The 20,156-nt window shown below is 45.0% G+C and overlaps 1 protein-coding gene across 1 annotated transcript in view; it reads left to right on the top strand.

Annotated features, from left to right (window-relative positions):
- Positions 1-20,156, top strand: part of TTYH2 (tweety family member 2) — a 143,995-nt gene that overhangs the window by 82,644 nt on the left and 41,195 nt on the right. The window contains exons 4-6 of the mRNA XM_073606888.1: positions 2,463-2,683; positions 4,899-4,994; positions 13,616-13,688. Of these exons, the coding sequence (XP_073462989.1) occupies positions 2,463-2,683; positions 4,899-4,994; positions 13,616-13,688 (390 nt within the window). The remainder of the gene's footprint in view (positions 1-2,462; positions 2,684-4,898; positions 4,995-13,615; positions 13,689-20,156) is intronic.

Here is a 20,156-nt window from a genome sequence, read left to right as displayed (position 1 = left end):
GCCCCCTTTCCCTCTCTCTCGCCCCCTTTCCCTCTCTCTCTCTCTCGCCCCCTTTCCCTCTCTCGCCCCCTTTCCCTCTCTCTCTCGCCCCCTTTCCCTCTCTCTCTCGCCCCCTTTCCCTCTCTCTCTCGCCCCCTTTCCCTCTCTCTTTCTCTTGCCTCTTTCCCTCTCTCTCTCTCTCTTGCCCCTTTCCCTCTCTCTCTCTCTTGCCCCCTTTCCCTCTCTCTCTCTCTCTCGCCCCCTTTCCCTCTCTCTCTCTCTCTCGCCCCCTTTCCCTCTCTCTCTCTCTCTCGCCCCCTTTCCCTCTCTCTCTCGCCCCCTTTCCCTCTCTCTCTCGCCCCCTTTTCCTTTCTCTCTCTCTCTCTCTCGCCCCCTTTTCCTTTCTCTCGCCCCCTTTTCCTTTCTCTCTCTCTCTCTCTCGCCCCCTTTTCCTTTCTCTCTCTCTCGCCCCCTTTTTCTTTCTCTCTCTCTCTCGCCCCCTTTTCCTTTCTCTCTCTCGCCCCCTTTTCCTTTCTCTCTCTCGCCCCCTTTTCCTTTCTCTCTCTCTCTCGCCCCCTTTTCCTTTCTCTCTCTCTATCGCCCCCTTTTCCTTTCTCTCTCTCTCTCGCCCCCTTTTCCTTTCTCTCTCTCTCTCTCGCCCCCTTTTCCTTTCTCTCTCTCGCCGCCTTTTCCTTTCTCTCTCTCGCCCCTTTTCCTTTCTCTCTCTCGCCCCCTTTTCCTTTCTCTCTCTCTCTCTCTTTCTCGCCCTCTTTTCCTTTCTCTCTCTCTCTCTCTCGCCCTCTTTTCCTTTCTCTCTCTATCTCGCCCTCTTTCCCCCTCTTTCTCGCCCTCTTTCCCCCTCTCTCGCCCTCTATCCCTCTCTCTCGCCCTCTATCCCTCTCTCTCGCCCTCTATCCCTCTCTCTCGCCCTCTCTCTCTCTCTCTCTCTCTCTCTCTCTCTCTCTCTCTCACGCTCCTTCTTTCTTCTCTCTCGCATCCTCTTTCCTTCTCTCTCTCTCTCTCTCTCGCCCCCTTTCCCTCTCTCTCTCGCCCCCTTTCCCTCTCTCTCGCCCCCTTTCCCTCTCTCTCTCTCGCCCCCTTTCCCTCTCTCTCTCTCTCGCCCCCTTTCCCTCTCTCTCTCTCTCGCCCCCTTTCCCTCTCTCTCTCTCTCGCCCCCTTTCCCTCTCTCTCTCGCCCCCTTTCCCTCTCTCTCTCGCCCCCTTTCCCTCTCTCTCTCGCCCCCTTTCCCTCTCTCTCTCGCCCCCTTTCCCTCTCTCTCTCTCGCCCCCTTTCCCTCTCTCTCTCTCGCCCCCTTTCCCTCTCTCTCTCGCCCCCTTTCCCTCTCTCTCTCGCCCCCTTTCCCTCTCTCTCTCGCCCCCTTTCCCTCTCTCTCTCGCCCCCTTTCCCTCTCTCTCTCGCCCCCTTTTCCTCTCTCTCGCCCCCTTTTCCTTTCTCTCTCTCGCCCCCTTTTCCTTTCTCTCTCTCTCTCTCGCCCCCTTTTCCTTTCTCTCTCTCTCGCCCCCTTTTCCTTTCTCTCTCTCTCTCTCTCGCCCCCTTTTCCTTTCTCTCTCTCTCTCTCTCGCCCCCTTTTCCTTTCTCTCTCTCTCTCTCGCCCCCTTTTCCTTTCTCTCTCTCTCTCTCTCGCCCCCTTTTCCTTTCTCTCTCTCTCTCTCTCTCTCTCTCTCTCTCTCTCTCGCCCTCTTTTCCTTTCTCTCTCTCTCGCCCTCTTTTCCTTTCTCTCTCTCTCTCTCTCGCCCTCTTTTCCTTTCTCTCTCTCTCTCTCTCGCCCTCTTTTCCTTTCTCTCTCTCTCTCGCCCTCTTTTCCTTTCTCTCTCTCTCTCGCCCTCTTTCCCCCTCTCTCTCGCCCTCTTTCCCCCTCTCTCTCGCCCTCTTTCCCCCTCTCTCTCGCCCTCTTTCTCTCTCTCTCTTACGCTCCTTCTTTCTTCTCTCTCGCATCCTCTTTCCTTCTCTCTCTCTCTCGCCCTCCTTACTTTTCTTTCAAATGCTCATTATGACTTTTTTTTTTCAGCCTGATTATCACAGGCAGCACATTGCGATCGCTTATTGATCCCGCCTTCCACAGGTGTTAATATATACATCTGTTACAGTAATTGCTGCAAAAACACTTCAAAAATGTGCAGGGAATGTTGACTTTTTTTTTTTAAATAGAAGATTAGACTACACAGATAGCAGAATGTAGAGGAGGGGCACATATACATATATATATATATATATATATATATATATATATATATATATATATATATATAAACAAAAAAACTGCTGTCCTGTCTTGCATTTAAAAAAAAAGTCCCTGACCCTTTTCAAAAACGCAGTGGCTGAAAAAAAGCATAGATGTGAATGTGTCCCATAGGAAACCATATTAAATGAACTGTAGTGTGTTTCTGCAAAAAGCATCAAAAAACGCATAAGTTAATGCTGTCATCCATGCCGCACTACTGAACCTCTCTGTCTTCCAACAGGTATCCGGCACCACACACAAGATGAAGGAGAGCCTGGATCAGCACCTGCTACGGCTAAACGAGATATTCGCCGCCCACGGCGACTACGTCCAGACCCTGCGATTCATGCAGATCATGGCCAATAGTGTTGTCACACAGCTTAGAAGTCTCCCCAACTTCGAGGTGACCAGCGGACAGCTTTCCGCTGTAGCAAGACAGGTCAGCTTCGTCGAGTACTACAGGTAAAGAGACCATATGCCAGGAGTGGACGGATGCACTCAGAATTCAGAAACCAGTCAGTCCAATCTAGAATTCAGCTGGCACTGTGTTCCTGGAGGTGCAGAAGGCATGCCCATGGATGTAAACGGGAACACTGACCAATACTTGGTTTTTAGGTTTGGACAGGTTTGGACAGGTTTGGTAAAGAGTTGGATCCTCTGCTGGGGTGTGTCTGTCTGTGTCCCCTTTGGAAAGATTTTGCCTCTATCATGTCACCAGGGCAAAAGTTGGGGTCACAGGCAGAAACAAAAACCTAACAGAGATTATAACCCCTTATGTCCCACTAAGAATGGTTCGAGAAATTTCCCTTCACTTCCTAAATGGGTGACACTGCGGGAAGTAAGAGGAAATCTCCTTGGCGGGGACACCTATGACACTCTTTTTAAATGTCTGCAGATTCTGCTGTGAGGACCCACTTTACCCTGAGGTACACCTGATGTTGGTGAACCTCAAAGAGACAACATTACGTGATCCATTCAGCAAAAAGTGTCTACGTGTACTTACCCAGCCTCACTTTCTTCCGTTACCCCACCTGTCTATGCTCTGGTGTCTTCTGGTATCAGAGTTTAGACAAAAGAGTGACTCCACGGGGCATGCCTCATGTGACGCCGCGGCATGCCTCATGTGACGCCACGTTGTTCGCGTAAAAGCCACGTCGTCCCTCACATGACGCTGTGCCATCGCTTGTGACGCCATGCCTGACGTGGCACCATGCCTCACGTGACCGTGTTCTGGCCTGCTAATTGGTTGCCTAGGTCTGAGCACTGTCACATAAGGTAGGCTATATGTTTCCTCATACCCAGAAGCTTGGCTTTGATAGTGAGGGCTTCAGCAGTTTGGGGAGGCAGTGATGGAATCTGCTACAATTGTGTTTGAGGTGCATCAAATCATGAGGTGTTTAGTCCAAAGAAAAGACAGCCGCACATTGATGACGTATTTAGCAATAAGGCTTTATTCCAGCAAAATAACTTGGCCCCCTCCTAGAGACCTTCCCTTCTGACGTGTTTCGTCACTCAAGGTTTACTTGTAGAGGGTCTGGGTGGAAAAGCCTGTCCCCCGCCAGATGTTGCAAGATGAAAACCTTGCTCTCTGTGTGGAAGCAATGGTCCCTCTACAGAGGTCCAACAGCCCCCACCATTAATATGTCAGGTCTGGAGCTTTGCAATCAGCAGAGCTCATGCTCTCTTCTCATTGGAGAGCCACAACCTAAGTAGCAAAGCTTTGTCTTCTGCCAGATGTTGCAGATTGAGACCATTGTTCCCTATGTGAAAGCAGGTGGTCTCTCTGCAGATGTCCGACACATCCGCTGCTGCTTCAGAACCAGAGCTCTCCAATGTGAGCTTTGCTGATTGCAAAGCTGTTGCCCTGACTCAACAGGAAGCGTGTTAGGCCTTTGCAGAGATACCACTGTTTCCACAGAGATAGCAAGGGTCTCAACCTGCAACATATGGCAGGAGATAGGATTTTCTACTATGGGTGGATTTTAATCTTCATTAAAAAGACAGCTGCAGCCTAAGAAAAAAAGCGCTTCTCTCCTGCTAGATGTTCCACTTAGAGACCATTACTCTGTGTGGAAGCAGTAGTCGCACTGCAGATGTCCGGCATGCTGAGTCAGAGCCCTCCAATAAGAAGTGAGCATTGCTGATTGCAAAGCTGTAGCCCTGACTCAGCAGGGAGTGTATTAGGCCTCTGCAGAGATACCACTGTTTCCACACAGAGAGCAGGGGTCTGCCACATCTGGCAGGGGACAGGCTGTGGCTGGTTTCTTTAGAAGGTCGAAATCCAACCAAAATCCCAAGTCACCAGCATGCAGATCTGGGTGGGTATTACCAGCCTACATAGGGCCCAGGGTTGGTCAGTACCTGTGAGGTAGGGAGCAAAAACATTATTGGGCAGTATTTGCTGAAATTTTAAGCTTTCACAGTTTGGGCCTCTTTGTGTTTGGAGGTTTGCTGCATTTGGACGCCTGAGCAAGAGAACACAGTGGTAGCTGTGCATGGCTGATTGCAGTTTTACCACTCTTTGTATCATAGAGCTGTACTGTAAATATAGAACTCCACCATGGGACACGGGGGAAGTGGGGGGGGGGGGGGGGGGATGTGTGGTATGAGCACGGGTGATAGTTTACTGCAGTGTGCCAGGACTAATAACGAAGGGTTTTCCTTCTTCTTGTTTCAGGTGGCTCTCTTACCTTCTCCTCTTCATCTTTGACCTGGTGGTCTGCCTTGCCACATGTTTGGGACTGGCGAAGCGATCCCGATGTCTGCTTGTCACGTAAGTATAGAAAAGATCAAACGCTCAACTCATCATTGAACGGCCTTGAAGCTGAACTCCGGGGCTCAGAAACTTTAATTTTTAATACAGCGGGTAAAATAAGTATTGAAAACGTCACCATTTTTCTCGGTAAATATATTGGTAAAAGGTGCTTTTGTCATGAAATGTTCACCGCATGTTGGTAACAGTAGTCTTCAAATCTTGAAGGTTCTGTGGGCCTCTTCTATGAACTCTGATCTTTAGTTCTTTCCACAGATTTTCTATCGGATTCAAGTCAGGTGATTGGCTGGGCCATTCTAGCAGCTTTGTTTTCTTTCTTTGAAACCAATGGAGAGTTTCCTTGGCTTTGTGTGTTGGGATGATTGTCTCGCTAAAAATGTCCGCCCTCGTTTCATCTTCATCATCCTGGTAGATGACAGCAGATTTTTATCAAGAAGGTCTTGGTCCATTTTTCCATTCATCCTTTGTTCAATCATATGAAGTTTGCCAGTACCATATCCTGAAAAACAGCCCCACACCATGATGTTCCCACCTCCAAACCTCACTGTTGGTATGGGGGTGTTTTTGGGGTGATGTGTCATGTGACCCCCAAACATGGTGTGTATTATGGCATCCAAAGAGTTAAATTTTGGTCTCCTCTGACCAGACAATATTCTCCCAGTATTTCACGGGCTTGCCTAAATGTTGTACAGCAAACTATAAATGAGCTTCAACATGCTTTTTCTTCAGCAATGGAGTCTTGTGTGGTGAGCGTGCATACAGGCCATGGCGGGTGAGTGCATTACTTATTGTTGTACCTGCTAATTCCAGGTCTTTCTGAAGCTCTCCACAAGTGGTCCTTGGCTCTTGGACAACTCTTCTGATAATTCTTTTCACTCCTCTGTCAGAAATCTTGTGAGGAGCACCTGGTCATGGCCGGTTTATGGTGAAATGATGATCTTTCCACTTCCGGATTATGGCCCCAACAGTGCTCACTGGAACATTCAGAAGTTTAGAAATCCTTCTGTAACCAATGCCATCAGTATGTTTTGCAACAATAAGGTTGCAAAGGTCCTGAGAGAGCTCTTTGCTTTTACCCATCATGAGATGTTTCTTGTGGGACACCTTGGTAATGAGACACCTTTATTATAGGCCATCAGTTGAGACTGAACCAGCTGATAAATAATTTGCACTGACAAGAGCCAGGATTGCTTTCCAATTACTGATAGATTTCAGCTGGTGTCTTGGCTTTCCATGCCTTTTTGCACCTCCCTTTCTTCATGTGTTCAATACTTTTTCTCTGTCTCATTCCATTTTATTACACAACTTCACCTCTGAACTTATTTGTTTTGGTTTCTTTGTATGTATGGATTGCATGGGTTGTCACCGACATGTGGGGAAAATTTCATGCCAGTAGCACCTTTTTAGAAATATATTTGCCTAGAAAAATGGTGACGTGTTCAATACTTATTTTACCTGCTGTATATTCTTCAATAACTGAAAAGGATAGAAATACTCATTGGGAGCACCAAATGCCTTTTACAAACCCAGATATTACCTTGTAAAAGTAGCAGTGACATCATCACTGAGCTGTACATACCCTGTGCAGAGAGCAGAGCTGTGGGAGTGGCCCAGCAGGCTCCACCCACTACCGAAATCTATAGGAGGGGACGAAGATAAGTTACCCTGCTCAAGGAGAGAGAGCAGAGCTGTGGGTGGGGACTGGCAGGCTACACCCACCACAGAAAATTACAGGAGAGGGCGGAGACCATACCAGCCCCCCTGCACAAGGAGAGAGAGCAGAGCCGTGGGAGGGACCCAGCAGGGCTCCACCCACCACAGAAAATTACAGGAGGGGGTGGAGACAAGACCAGTCTCCCTACACAAGGAGAGAGGGCAGTAGTGAGCGGTCTTTATTACAGGAAGTCTCACACTGGATTACTGCACTGATCTAGTGCAGTACATTTAGTGCACATAAACACAGTATAATACTCAATGTTTTAGTCAAATATAAAAGATGATGTGTTGAGTAAATAGATACCAAACATGTCAAGATTTAAAATTGCACACGCCTGTGAAATGCTGACAATCTGTAATACCAAAAATTTTCCTTGGGTGGCGCTTTAAAGGCCTTTTCAGGTTATCCGTTTAGAGTCAAAGTGATTGATTGTAAATGATCACCTTGTACAAAAATCCATTCAATTTAAAATAGAAATGAAAGGCAAAACATTTGTGTGTGTTGAGTCCTAGCATAGCTAGACAGCTGTGCTATCATGCCTAGTGTGGTCAGTTTTTGATAGGAAAGCGAAGGGACTGGCAGGTTCCCCAGGGCTTTCACACAAAGCAGGCAATACAAAGAGAACAGGAGACTTCTTCGTACCAGTACATGGTACAGCAGACACATATCAGGAATATGAAATGTTAGGGTAACAAAGGCTTTAATTATGAAAGATGGCTCTAGAATTATTGCCCTCATTCTGATATTTGTGGTGATACCTCACGTGTGATGCAACCGCTGTTTACATACATATAGAGACATCAGGAATCCTATTAGACCTCTGATGTCTCTTCTGCCCTCCAACGCAGCTAACCAAGCATAGGTTGTGCTTGGTTAGCTGCTTCCCAGCCTGAAACCGCAAGGGACAAAATCCTCATTGCTTCCAAGCTCATTCATCACAAGAGAAAGGGGAACAGAGGTTCCTCCATCTCGTCTATGAGAAGCAGTCCCAGACACTTACCGTGGTCCTAGGCTCTCCAGAGGAACAGGAGAGCATGGGAACCATTACAGGCGGTGGTGGCAGTGATCACTTTTACAAAACGGCCAGCATGGCTGGCTGAAGAAAATGGTACCAGAATCATGGCTACAGCCGGAGCCATGATCTTGATATGACCACTTGTTGACAGGATGTTCTATACATACATCAATTAGCAATTTCCTAATATTCCCTACCAGTGGACAGCCGATGTAACAAATTGTGACCCTGGTGCAAAGGATCTCTACAATGCTTTTTGCTCTACAGAGACAATAGGAACTAAAGAAGATATCCTCCAAAGAAGCCAGGTGACAACCAAAAATGTTTCTGTGCTGTGTTGATACCTTTCTGAAGAACACTTGCTACTGAGCAACTGTAGTGCCACATCAAAATACAGTACACTCCTAATGGAAGCACGCTAAAAGGAAACTGCCGGTTTATTTTCCAGACCAATTTTCTTGAGCACTCTCAGGAGATGTGTTTGCTGCTGTGCTTTCCTAATAACCACAGTAGTGTTAGCAGTCCAGGATACGCCCTCAGAAATAGAAGTTCCTAAACATTTAAAGGGAGAGACCTTCTCCACACAATCCACATTTATTTAAAGTGGGACTCAATTACATAATGTACACTATAGGTCAAAAAGTTTACATCGTCACGCCTATCTATAGTAGATGGTCAAATAAAAGTGGACCCTGATCCAAATGATGGAGTTCATATATTTCCAGTGAAGGGTCCTGTTACTGCTACAGTAAGGTAGGTGTGGAGGAACTCCAGTGTCCTCAACCCTACTGAACACCTGAATTGGAACACCAGTTGTGACCCAGGTCTTTTATATTTTATTTTTGGTGCCCAGCGTGAGGTCGGATGTGTGCACCAGGTCTTTTAATCCAACATCAGTACCTGACCTCATAAATGGGCACAAATTCCCGTAGACACCCTCCAAAATCTTGTAGGAAGCTTCCCAGAAGAGTAGAGCCAGCTCCATGAAGACATGGTTTGACCAGTTTGGTGTGGAGGAACTCAAGTGAGTCTTGACTTCAACCTTACTGAACATTTTTTGGGATGAATTGGAACACCAATGGTGAGCCAGGTCTTCTCATCAACATCAATCCTGTCCTTGAATTGTATTACTAATGGTAATAGGGTCATCTCATTCCAAAAAGATACACTATACAGTCCAAAGGATGTGAGCACTCCTTCAAATGATGGAGTTCAAGTGCCTCCAGTGAAGGGTCCTGGTAATTCTCCATCATACAAAGACATTGTAGACAATTGTGCTTTTCCAACCTTGTGGTAACAGTTTGGTGATGACCCTTTTCTGTTCCAGCATACCTCTGTGCCCCCCCCCCCCCCCCCCCGTGTACAAAGCCAGCTCCATAAAGACATGGTGTGACCAGTTTGGGGTGGAGGAACTTTGAGTGTCCTGCACAGCCCTGGCCTCAACCCCACTGATCACCTTAGGGGTGAATTGGAACGCAGATTGACACACCTGATGTCACAAATGGTACAAATTCCGAAAGACAACCCCCAAAATCTTGTGGAAGGTCTTCCAAGAGGATGTTATAGCCACAATATTGGAGCAACTCCATATTAATGGTCATGGGGGGGGGGGGGGGCGCAACTCCATATTAATGGGCATGATTTTGGAATAGGATGTACAACTCAACCGTGTGGTAACAGTTTGGTGAAGACCCTTTTCTGTTCCAGCATGACTGTGCCTCTGTGTACAAAGCCAGCTCCATAAAGACATGGTTTTGACCAGTTTTGTGTGGAGGAACTCAAGTTTCCTGTACAGAGCCCCGACTTCATTCCTACTGACCACCTCCGGAATTAATTAGAACACTAATTATCCAATTTTGTTTTTTTTTTTCTTTTGGTGCCAAACGTGATGCCGGAAGTGTGAGCTAGGCCTTTGATTGCTCAAAGTCTCCTCCTTTTCCCTCCCCAAATAGACCCCCAGAGGGGATCACTAAAGTATAGGTGGAATGAAAGCACTACACCAATATCAAGAGTGCACCATAAAGTTTATTCCGCATAAAAAAAAAAAACAATGTGTCTCAGGGGCTCAAAGTTTCTTTCTTCAAGGCTTGTAAAGTCATGGTGGTTCAATGAAAAATGGTCATAGACTCTAATAATGGAAAGAGGATCTATATGTACAGCACCATGCAGGTGGTCAAACAGTCCTGTGCTGGTGCCCCTGTGGCAATGTATTTATAAACCTTATGGTGGGCTGTTGATAGCGGTCTGGCACTTCTATTGTTCCCACGCTTTAGTGAACCCCCTCTGTGGTATTTTTGGGATACCCCTGCCAATAGAGAGCAGCCCCTAAGCTTTTAACACCATACTATATTATCCAGTATATCATAATTGCATTCAGTGCTCCTACACAAGAAAAGTAGCAAAAAACTGACTAAACAAGTTTGGTCAACAAAAGAGGGCCAGCCTTATATTCCATATTAAAGCCTATGGTTTGTGAATGGGACATCTAACAAGCTCATATGGATGGAACAGTCAGGTGTCCACAATCTCTTGGCCATATCGTGTAGTTTATCAGCAGGGCCCCCATGTTGTGAAGGTCTCTAGCAAAGACCCAGAGAACAACGTGCATTGGGAATAAGGCCAACAACCTCCTCCAGGATTTGGAATGGGATGTACAACAAGCTCATATAGGTATGATGGTCAGGTTTCCACAAACTCTTGGTGATATGGTGTAGCTATCAGTAGAGCCCCATGTTGTGAATGGCTCTCTAGTGATGACCCTAGAGAAGAACATGAGTTTGGAATAGGCCAACGTCTTCCTTCAGGTTTTTGGAATGGGATGTCTAACAAGCTCATATAGGTGCAATGGTCAGGTATCTACAAACTTTTGGCAATATAGTATAGCTATCAGAAAGGCCCCCATGTTGGGAAAGTCTCTGGTGATGACACAAAGAAGTTGTTTTGGGAATAAGCCCGGGCCCCATCAGAGTGCCCCCTTACATCAGGTGCCTCCATCAGAGTGCCCCCTTACAACATCTGTCCCCTATAGAGTGGGTCCTTGCATCAATGATCCACATAAGAGTGCCCCCTTACATCAGCTGTCTCCATCAGAGCCACCCTTACATCAGTTGTCCCCATCAGTGCCCCCTTACATCAGTTGTCCGTATCAGAGTGTCCCCTTACATCAGTTGTCCCCATCAGAGTGCCCCCTTACATCAGTTGTCCCCATAAGAGTGCCCCCTTACATCAGTTGTCCGCATCAGAGTGTCCCCTTACATCAGTTGTCCCCATCAGAGTGTCCCCTTACATCAGTTGTCCCCATCAGAGTGCCCCCTTACATCAGTTGTCCCCATTAGAGTGCCCCCTTCCATCAGTTGTCCCCATCAGAGTGTCCCCTTCCTTCAGTTGTCCCCATCAGTGCGCCCCCTTACATCAGTTGTCTCCATCAGAGCGTCCCCTTCCATCAGTTGTCCCCATCAGAGCGTCCCCTTCCATCAGTTGTCCCCATCAGAGTGCCCCCTTAGATAAGTTGTCCCCATCAGGGTGCCCCCTTAGATAAGTTGTCCCCATCAGGGTGCCCCCTTAGATAAGTTGTCCCCATCAGGGTGCCCCCTTAGATAAGTTGTCCCCATCAGGGTGCCCCCTTAGATAAGTTGTCCCCATCAGGGTGCCCCCTTAGATAAGTTGTCCCCATCAGGGTGCCCCCTTAGATAAGTTGTCCCCATCAGGGTGCCCCCTTAGATAAGTTGTCCCCATCAGGGTACCCCTTACATAAGTTGTCCCCATCAGGGTACCCCTTACACAAGTTGTCCCCATCAGACTTCTTCATTGATCAGTGGATGCACTCTTAGGCTCCATTCATACATGAGCGTAACGATTACAAGCGTTTTTGTTTAGCCTATAGAAAGCACTAGGGGGAGGAGACGGAGAGGACATTGGGGGGCGGAGAACTGCTATTTAAGCGTTTTACAATCGTTTTTCTGCTCAAGTCAGGCATTTCTATTAAAGTCTATGGGGCCAAAAACGCTTGTAATCTGCCAAAAAAGAAGCTCATGTACTTTTTTGAGCTTTAGGCGTGTTGCTTCAGGCGACAGAACGCTCATATGTAAACAGGGGTCATTGAAATGAATGGGATTTTGCTTGTTGGGCGTTTTGGGGCTACAGAGCTGAGCATTTTACAAGCTGAAAAACGCTCAGGTGGGAACAGGGCCTTAGAGATCTCGAGGGCACAACTAAAATCTAGGGAGGGGGGGGCAGCCCAGCCCCCCAGATCCGGCCCTGGCATACGTCCATATAATAAATCTACATATATGCTCACATACACGTGTAAATATAATTACGTTTCGGCCCTGCCTTTGGTTTCCCTTTTAGTTCTTTTCTTCTGGGCTCTAATCATATTTGTAGAGAGACACATGTCTATATATAGAGGTTAAGCCAATTAAAACGCAACTTCTCAAGTGTGTTAGCTCTGTAATGTGTTGCAGTTAAGTAATTGCATTGGCTTTGCTGCCTTTATATGATAATAATTGGCTCGTTATAGCGCAGTGCTGGAAGCCTTTTGTATCTTGGAGAAGGGGGAAAACGAGTAAGCAGACAGGCAGATAAAGCCATTGAAGCTTTCCATCTGTCGGCGGGACCCTCCTGGGATGCTCTGATTACAGGTTCCTGCATCTCACCGCCTCCTCCTGGCACACCCATTGATTTCAGATCGTCTTGTTTGGGATTGAGATGAGGGTACCAGCCCGGGAGATAGAAGCTAATTGCCAAGGAGCCAGAGGTCTGCAGTGGACATGAATAATACAGTAGTGGGATAGGGCCGGGGCTGCGTTTGCTGGACTTCACGCCCTAGAGATAAGACGGGAGAGTTGGATGCAATGCTTGGACCGCCTGAAGAAAAGGAAGACCGTGATTAAGCCAAACTCAGCCAGTTAGATGATGGAATTATCTTGTTAAAGGAGAACCCCTCACAAATGTTTTAGCAAACCCTTAGGTCAATCAGAGAGAACGTTTCACCTTGTCCATTCAGGATCTCTTTATAGCCCACCCGTAGACCTTATACTGGCCTTCACGTCACTCCTGTGCTGTTCCTTCTTCCACCCCAATTGCCATAAAATACCCTGTACGTCCGGGTATAGGAGAACATGTCCCCTTCTTCCATGATGTGCTGGAGCCTAATTGCCAACACACACGGTCATATAATGGAGGAGGGCGACATCGTAAGTTCCTAGACCAGCCGACACCATATATTTTGCTGCAAGGAAAGAAGGAAGGGGAGTATAAGGTGGTTGGGGCTTGGGTTTTAAAGGAACCAGTCACTCTTCCCTGAATGGTCTTGTTTACATGTTCCTTCACAAGCCATGAAAGCATGTCTTAAAAATTGGAACTCCAACAACAACAAGTAGGGAAAGGGTTCAACTCCCTGTCAGGTTTTATTTGTCTCTGTTGGAGATGATTCACCTAACTTTCTGTGGATTTACCAGGACAGGATCTTCCCAGTAGGTACACAAATAGCAATTAAACTTAAAAGGCAAAAGTTAGAGGGAAAAAAAAGTTGTGGCTGTAGTACCAAGCTCAGCTATCGTAACTACTCGAAATCAGTTGTTTTCTATTCTGTCTTATTGATGAACGCAGTGAGGAGCAGTAGATCTTGACCACTAGGTTATAGTGCCACCTGCAAGAGTAGGATGCTAGGTACAACACATCAAAAGACAGCCTAGGGTTGGCCCCTGTTGGTGGAGGTCGTTAGAATCCGTACTGTGATTTTTTTTTTTTTTTCCACCGTTTTTCGCCATGACACAAGCATTGCTTGTAGTAAATAGGCCTCGTACGGCTAGATGAAATGAATAAAATGTATTCAGTGATTTTGGAATGGTGTTCCATGGCAACCGAGTCTTTCTGTTTTATTCCCAGGATGCTGCTGTTCGGGTTGATGACGATGCTGCTGAGCTGGACTTCTCTGGCACTTGACACATCTTCCGCTGTGGTACGTTTCCCATTCCTCCTGTGTATAAAATGTGCAGACGTCTTTCGACTTTTTTTTTTTTTTTAACAATAAAAGTTTTTCTTGAGCAAGGGAAGGCAACAATGAAAAGCTAATACAATATTGGCATACTTTTCGATAACCGCAAAGCTGTATACAAATTCAAACTACATAGAAATTGTAACATAACATAGTAACATAGTAGGTGAGGTCGAAAAAAGTCCACCAAATCCAACCTGTGTAATTGTAACAAAATAAAGAAATACACACATTCTTTTCGTATAGATGTAAAAAATTACAGATTTTGAAATGTACAACCAACTGCTGCCCCCAACACGGAGGCAGGGGGTGGAGTTTCTTGTTAAAATAAGAAAAGGAGAGAGAGAGAAAATAAAAAAATAATAAAATAATTCACTGGGAGGGGGAACCGAAGGGAACAAGAATTCACCCGTTAAGGGGGTCACCGGTAGGGATTTGTTAACCACTTGCCAAACACCGATATACGGCCTCACTTTGAGGACGGATATCGTTATGGCAGCAGCTAGCTGCCATAACCCCGGTATCCCCGTGTTCGGCCAGCGGACGGATACAAGATAAAAGTGGTCTCTGCGGCGGATTCACAGCAAGATCACTTTTATCGGCGGCACTGCAGGGCGGAAACGACGTCAAAACGTCACTTCCACCCATAGCTCTTAAAGGGCCATTTTTTTTAAAATAATTTTTTTAAATAACAGTTTGTTTTTTTTTGTTGTTTTTTTTTATTGCATCTTAGTGTAAATATGAAATCTGAGGTCTTTTTGACCGCAGATCTCATATTTAAGAGGACCTGTCATGCTTTTTTTCTATTACAAGGGATGTTTACATTCCTTGTAATAGGAATAAAAGTGACACCATTTTTTTTTTAAAAAAACAGTGTAAAAATTAAAGGTAAAATAAATAAGAAAAAAATAAAATAAAATAATAAAATAATAAATTTAAACACGCCCCGTCCCGCCGAGCTCGCGTGCAGAAGCGAACGCATACGTGAGTAGCGTCCGCATGTGAAAATGGTGTTCAAACCACACATGTGAGGTATCGCCGCGATCGGTAGAGTGAGAGCAATAATTCTAGCCCTAGACCTCCTCTGTAACTCAAAACATGCAACCTGTATAATTTTTTTTAAACGCGCCTATGGAGATTTTTAATGGGTCAAAGTTTGTCGCCATTCCACGAGCGGGCGCAATTTTGAAGCGTGACATGTTGGGTATCAATTTACTCGGCGTAACATTATCTTTCAGAGTGTGAAAAAAAATTGGGCTAACTTTACTGTTGTCTTAGTTTTTAATTCAAAAAAGTGTATTTTTTTTTTAAAAAGTGCGCTTGTAAGACCGCTGCGTAAATACGGTGTGACAGAAAGTATTGCAACGACCGCCATTTTATTCTCTAAGGTGTTAGAAAAAAAATGTATAATGTTTGGGGGTTCTAAGTAATTTTCTAGCAAAAAAAAATGTTTTTAACTTGTAAACAACACATCTAAAAAAATAAGGCTCGGTCCTTAAGTGGTTAATGCAACAGGGAACCTTCAACCATGGATGGTAAAGTTCAAACTGGCATGATTTCACTTAGTCTGTCTAGGTCCTGAAGGCCATTCACCCCATTAAAGGCTGTCAGGCTGTCATATGCATCAGAATATTTGAACTGAAACCAAGCAGACTATGTTTTGTGGAATTTATCTGAAGTTTCATTGGCTATAGCTAAGTGTTTCTTCTAACTCAGAAATATGATTTACTGTACAAACCCATTCTCTGAGGGAACTTTTGACAGTTTCCAGTATTTGGGTATCAAGGATTTTGCAGCATTTAGGAGATGTTTAGTCAGGGATCGTTTATATCTCCCCAGGGGGGGAGTTGGAGATATGTAGAGGGCAACAAGCTGGGGTAAGCTTAATTTTAGTCTCCAGTGATGTGAAGGATCAAATCACAGATTTTACTCCAATAGGGAGGTTATCTTAGGACAGTTCCACCAGATATGCAGCATGTCTCCCTTTTGCCTCCACGCATCTCCAGCACAAGTCCGATGTCATCGGGTATCGTTTTTTCACTTTTACTGGTGTTGCACACCATTGCGATAGTAATTTATATGAATTTTCTTGTAGTCTCGTGCTGATTGAACATTTGTGCACTAGAATACACGCATTCTCCCATTGAAAGTCTGAAAAGTGCGTTTGGAATGCGGCTTCCCACTGGCTTCTGAACTTGGCTGAGTATTGCAGCATCTGGCTGTTGAAGACACGCAACGTCTTTAGACTTATAGTAAGGTGGTGCAGGATGAAGGGTTAGGTAGCCCCTTGTATCTAAACAGATTTCACTTTAGTCAGAAGGAATCGGTTTATCCACACCCTAACTGGATGACTTGGGTTCCTTAAAGAGGAACCTCCTCCATTTTTTAAACAATTAAAGTAAGTCGGGCTGGTCTCTGCAGCCTCCTGGGACGTGGGGCTGGTCTCTGCAGCCTCCTGGGACGTGGGGCTGGTCTCTGCAGCCTCCTGGGTGGTGGGGCTGGTCTCTGCATCCTCCTGGGACGTGGGGCTGGTCTCTGAAGCCTCCTTGGACGTGGGGCTGGTCTCTGAAGCCTCCTTGGACGTGGGGCTGGTCTCTGCAGCCTCCTGGGACGTGGGGCTGGTCTCTGCAGCCTCCTGGGACGTGGGGCTGGTCTCTGCAGCCTCCTGGGACGTGGGGCTGGTCTCTGCAGCCTCCTGGGACGTGGGGCTGGTCTCTGCAGCCTCCTGGGACGTGGGGCTGGTCTCTGCAGCCTCCTGGGTGGTGGGGCTGGTCTCTGCATCCTCCTGGGACGTGGGGCTGGTCTCTGAAGCCTCCTTGGACGTGGGGCTGGTCTCTGAAGCCTCCTTGGACGTGGGGCTGGTCTCTGCAGCCTCCTGGGACGTGGGGCTGGTCTCTGCAGCCTCCTGGGACGTGGGGCTGGTCTCTGCAGCCTCCTGGGATGTGGGGCTGGTCTCTGCAGCCTCCTGGGACGTGGGGCTGGTCTCTGCAGCCTCCTGGGACGTGGGGCTGGTCTCTGCAGCCTCCTGGGACGTGGGGCTGGTCTCTGCAGCCTCCTGGGAAATGGGGCTGGTCTCTGCAGCTTGTGGACCCAGGCGGACGTCTTTCTTGCTTAGACGAGAAGTAAGAAAGTGGGATTGGGAACCTACCAAAAAAGATACCCGCTCAGTGTTAATAAATTTTAAAAAATGCGCATCTGTGTTAGCAGAGGGAGGACGAGCGATAATTTATCTCTAGAGTAAAGGTCCAAGGTGAGGAGGAGAAGAGGTGGTGGCGGCAAATATAAAAATACACAGCATACAGAGACGGGCACTCTGAATGTCTCTGTACACCAATTTGAAGTTAGTATAATTGCCTTCAGCTTCATCATCTACTATCTGGAAGTAATTATTTTTGCATTTGGTACAGAAGTAATTCTACTTTGTGAAAGTGGCACTTTCAAGAGCTTACCTGAATCTGCCGCACGTGTCAACAAAGCTACAGAAAGGGCCATTCCGCCAGAAAAGTGTCTCTAGGGCTTTATTGAAGTTCCACCATTTATGAATAAGCAGGTTTATGGATTTTTTTTTTTTTGGTTGATTGCTGGGGGTGATCAGTAGAGAATAAAAAAAAAATACACCTGGAATGACACGAACTCCATAGTGACTGCACAGTGCAGCTCACAGCAGGGAGGAGCCATGTCTGCAGGTAAATTCAAAGATTGGCGATATGTGGAGGGAAATTTTTACTAAGGATCAGATTTAAGTAATAAATAATAATACGTGTCAGAATCCATCTTGAAATGAGGGCGCGTCTCCATGAGATGGATTTAGTGTTTGGGAAGGATCTGTGATTTATACTTTCCGGAGAGAAAGGATGGCGTGTCGCTATTAATGTCTCTCCTGCTCTGACATCCCGCTGATGGTCCCTTTTTGTTCACGCCCCCCCGGAGTGCCGCGGCTCTTTGTGCAGCATCCCGTGGTGTCGCAGGGTCAGCGTCTAATAGCGGAGATTCACTTTGTCTTCTCGGGAATCTCTCTGGGGGATTTTAAATAGATTACGATGTGTCCATTTAATTCACAATGTCCACTTACTTGTCCTTGATGGTACTTGACTGCGTGTCATCATCCGAGCGGGACACCCATCTGTTATAGTACAAGGTAGAAAATTTGTCACTGCAAGGCATAAAATCCATTATGGATGTAATGTATACAATATGTTGCAATATATAACATTTGTTCTATTACAATGCAGAAAATCCGTTTTTAAAAATTGTATACAATCTCTTATAATACAATGTATAAAATCTATTATAAAACAAAGTATCAAATCTCTTATAAAACAATGTATAAAATGTATTATAATACAAAGTCTAAAATCTATTATAATGTATAGAATCGATTATAAATACAAAATATAAAATCTATTATAATGTATAGAATCGATTATAATACAAAATATAAAATCTATTATAATGTATAAAATCTTTTAGGATACAAAGTATAAAATCTATTATAATGTATAAAATCAATTATAGTATAATGTATAATATCTATTATAATGTATAAAATCTATTTTGATACAAAGTATAACATTTATTAGGGTACAAGGTATAACATTTATTAGGGTACAAGGTATAAAATTTATTAGGGTACAAGGTATAACATTTATTGGGGTGCAAAATATAACATTTATTAGGGTACAAAGTATAACATTTATTAGGGTACAAGGTATAACATTTATTATAACAAAATGTATAACATCTCTTAGGATGCAAAGTATAACATATTTATTAGGATGCAAAGTACAACATTTATTATACTGTAATACCTTGGATTATAAGCATAATTTGTTCCAGAAGAATGCTTGTAATCTAAAGCACTCGTATATTAGTGAGTTTCCCCATAGGAAATAATGGAAACTCAGATAATCCGTTCCACAGCCACTGCTTGTCTATGCAGTACCGCATGTGGCCAGGGGTGCGGGGGCGCCAGAGACACATAGGAGCCGAGTGTCTCCGAGCGTCACCAGTGCCCCCCCCTGCACTTCTGGCCAAATGCGGTACTGCACACCCCAGCGGCTTGAATCCTGCAAAGAGAGTCAGGTTTTTTTTTTTTTTTTTTTAAATTGCTTGTATTGCGAAATGCACGTAAAGCATGTTACTCGCAATCCAGGGTTCCACTGTAATATAATGTATAAAATCTTTTAGGATACAAAGTATAAAATCTATTTTATTATTATACAAACCATCCTCTCCACTCCTCCCAAGACCTTCTGCTCTCTCTAGCTCCCTTGTTTCCTCCTCCCATTCTCGTCTCCAGGACTTCTCCAGAGCCTCTCCCATGCTCTGGAACGCCCTACCCCAATCTGTCCGGTTATCTCCTACTCTGTCCACTTTTAGGCGATCCCTGAAAACTAATTTCTTCAGGGTGGCCTATCCTGCCTCTAGCTAACCACTGAATCTTTTACTCCCCTCATCAGTTCATCCCTCACAGTCCCCACCTTTTTGTTTCCCCAGCCCCTCCCTCTTAGATTGTAAGCTCACAGGAACAGGGCTCTAACACTCTTGTTTTGAATTATACTGTTGTTGTATTTACATTGTAAAGTGCTGCGCAAACTGTTGGCGCTATATAAATTCTGTATAATAATAATAATTATGATACAAAGTATAAAATCTATTATAATGTATAAAATCTATTTTGATACAAAGTATAACATTTATTAGGATACAAATTATAACATTTATTAGAATACAAATTATAACATTTTAGGCCTCATACACACAGACATTTTAACAGCGGCTTTTTTGAGCTTTTTTTGCTGCTTAAGAACGCCACTCCATGTTATTCAGTAGGCTCACACACACCATGGCGTTTTTGAGCAGTAACAGGCATGGTCGTTTTAAGCTCCAAAAAAAAACTAAGGACCAGCGCGTTCTGAGGCTCCAGCGCTAGAGCTATTTTGACGCCGACGCAGAAAAAAAGCTCAAAAATGCGCATTAGCGCTATACTGACGTTTTTTAGCGTCAGCGTTTTTAAACTGTAAAAATGTTTATGTGGGTAATTTGGGAGTGGAAAATAGCAGAGGAATTAAAAAAAAAAACGCGACTTAGCGTTAACGCTTACAAACGACGTTAAACGCGCATTGACGCCAAATTAAAACGCTAATAAAATCACGTTTTTAATGCTGCTTTTATTTCCAGGCTTTGTTACTAGCTTTACAGCCCGTTTTTTAAAAACGTCTGTGTGTATGAGGCCTTATTATAATAAAATGTATCAAATCTATTAGGATACAAAGTATAACGTTATTGGATACAAAGTACAACATTTATTATAATTGTATAAAATCTATTAGGATACAAAGTACAACATTTATTATAATATAATGTATAACATCTTTTAGGATACAAAATATAAAATCTATTATAATATGTATAAAATCTATTATGATGCAA

The sequence above is a fragment of the Aquarana catesbeiana genome, linkage group LG12 (assembly GCF_042186555.1).
Source record: "Aquarana catesbeiana isolate 2022-GZ linkage group LG12, ASM4218655v1, whole genome shotgun sequence".
NCBI lineage: Eukaryota > Metazoa > Chordata > Amphibia > Anura > Ranidae > Aquarana > Aquarana catesbeiana.
Note: the sequence above shows the minus strand (reverse complement) of the source record. Positions and strands in the feature narration are given on the sequence as shown.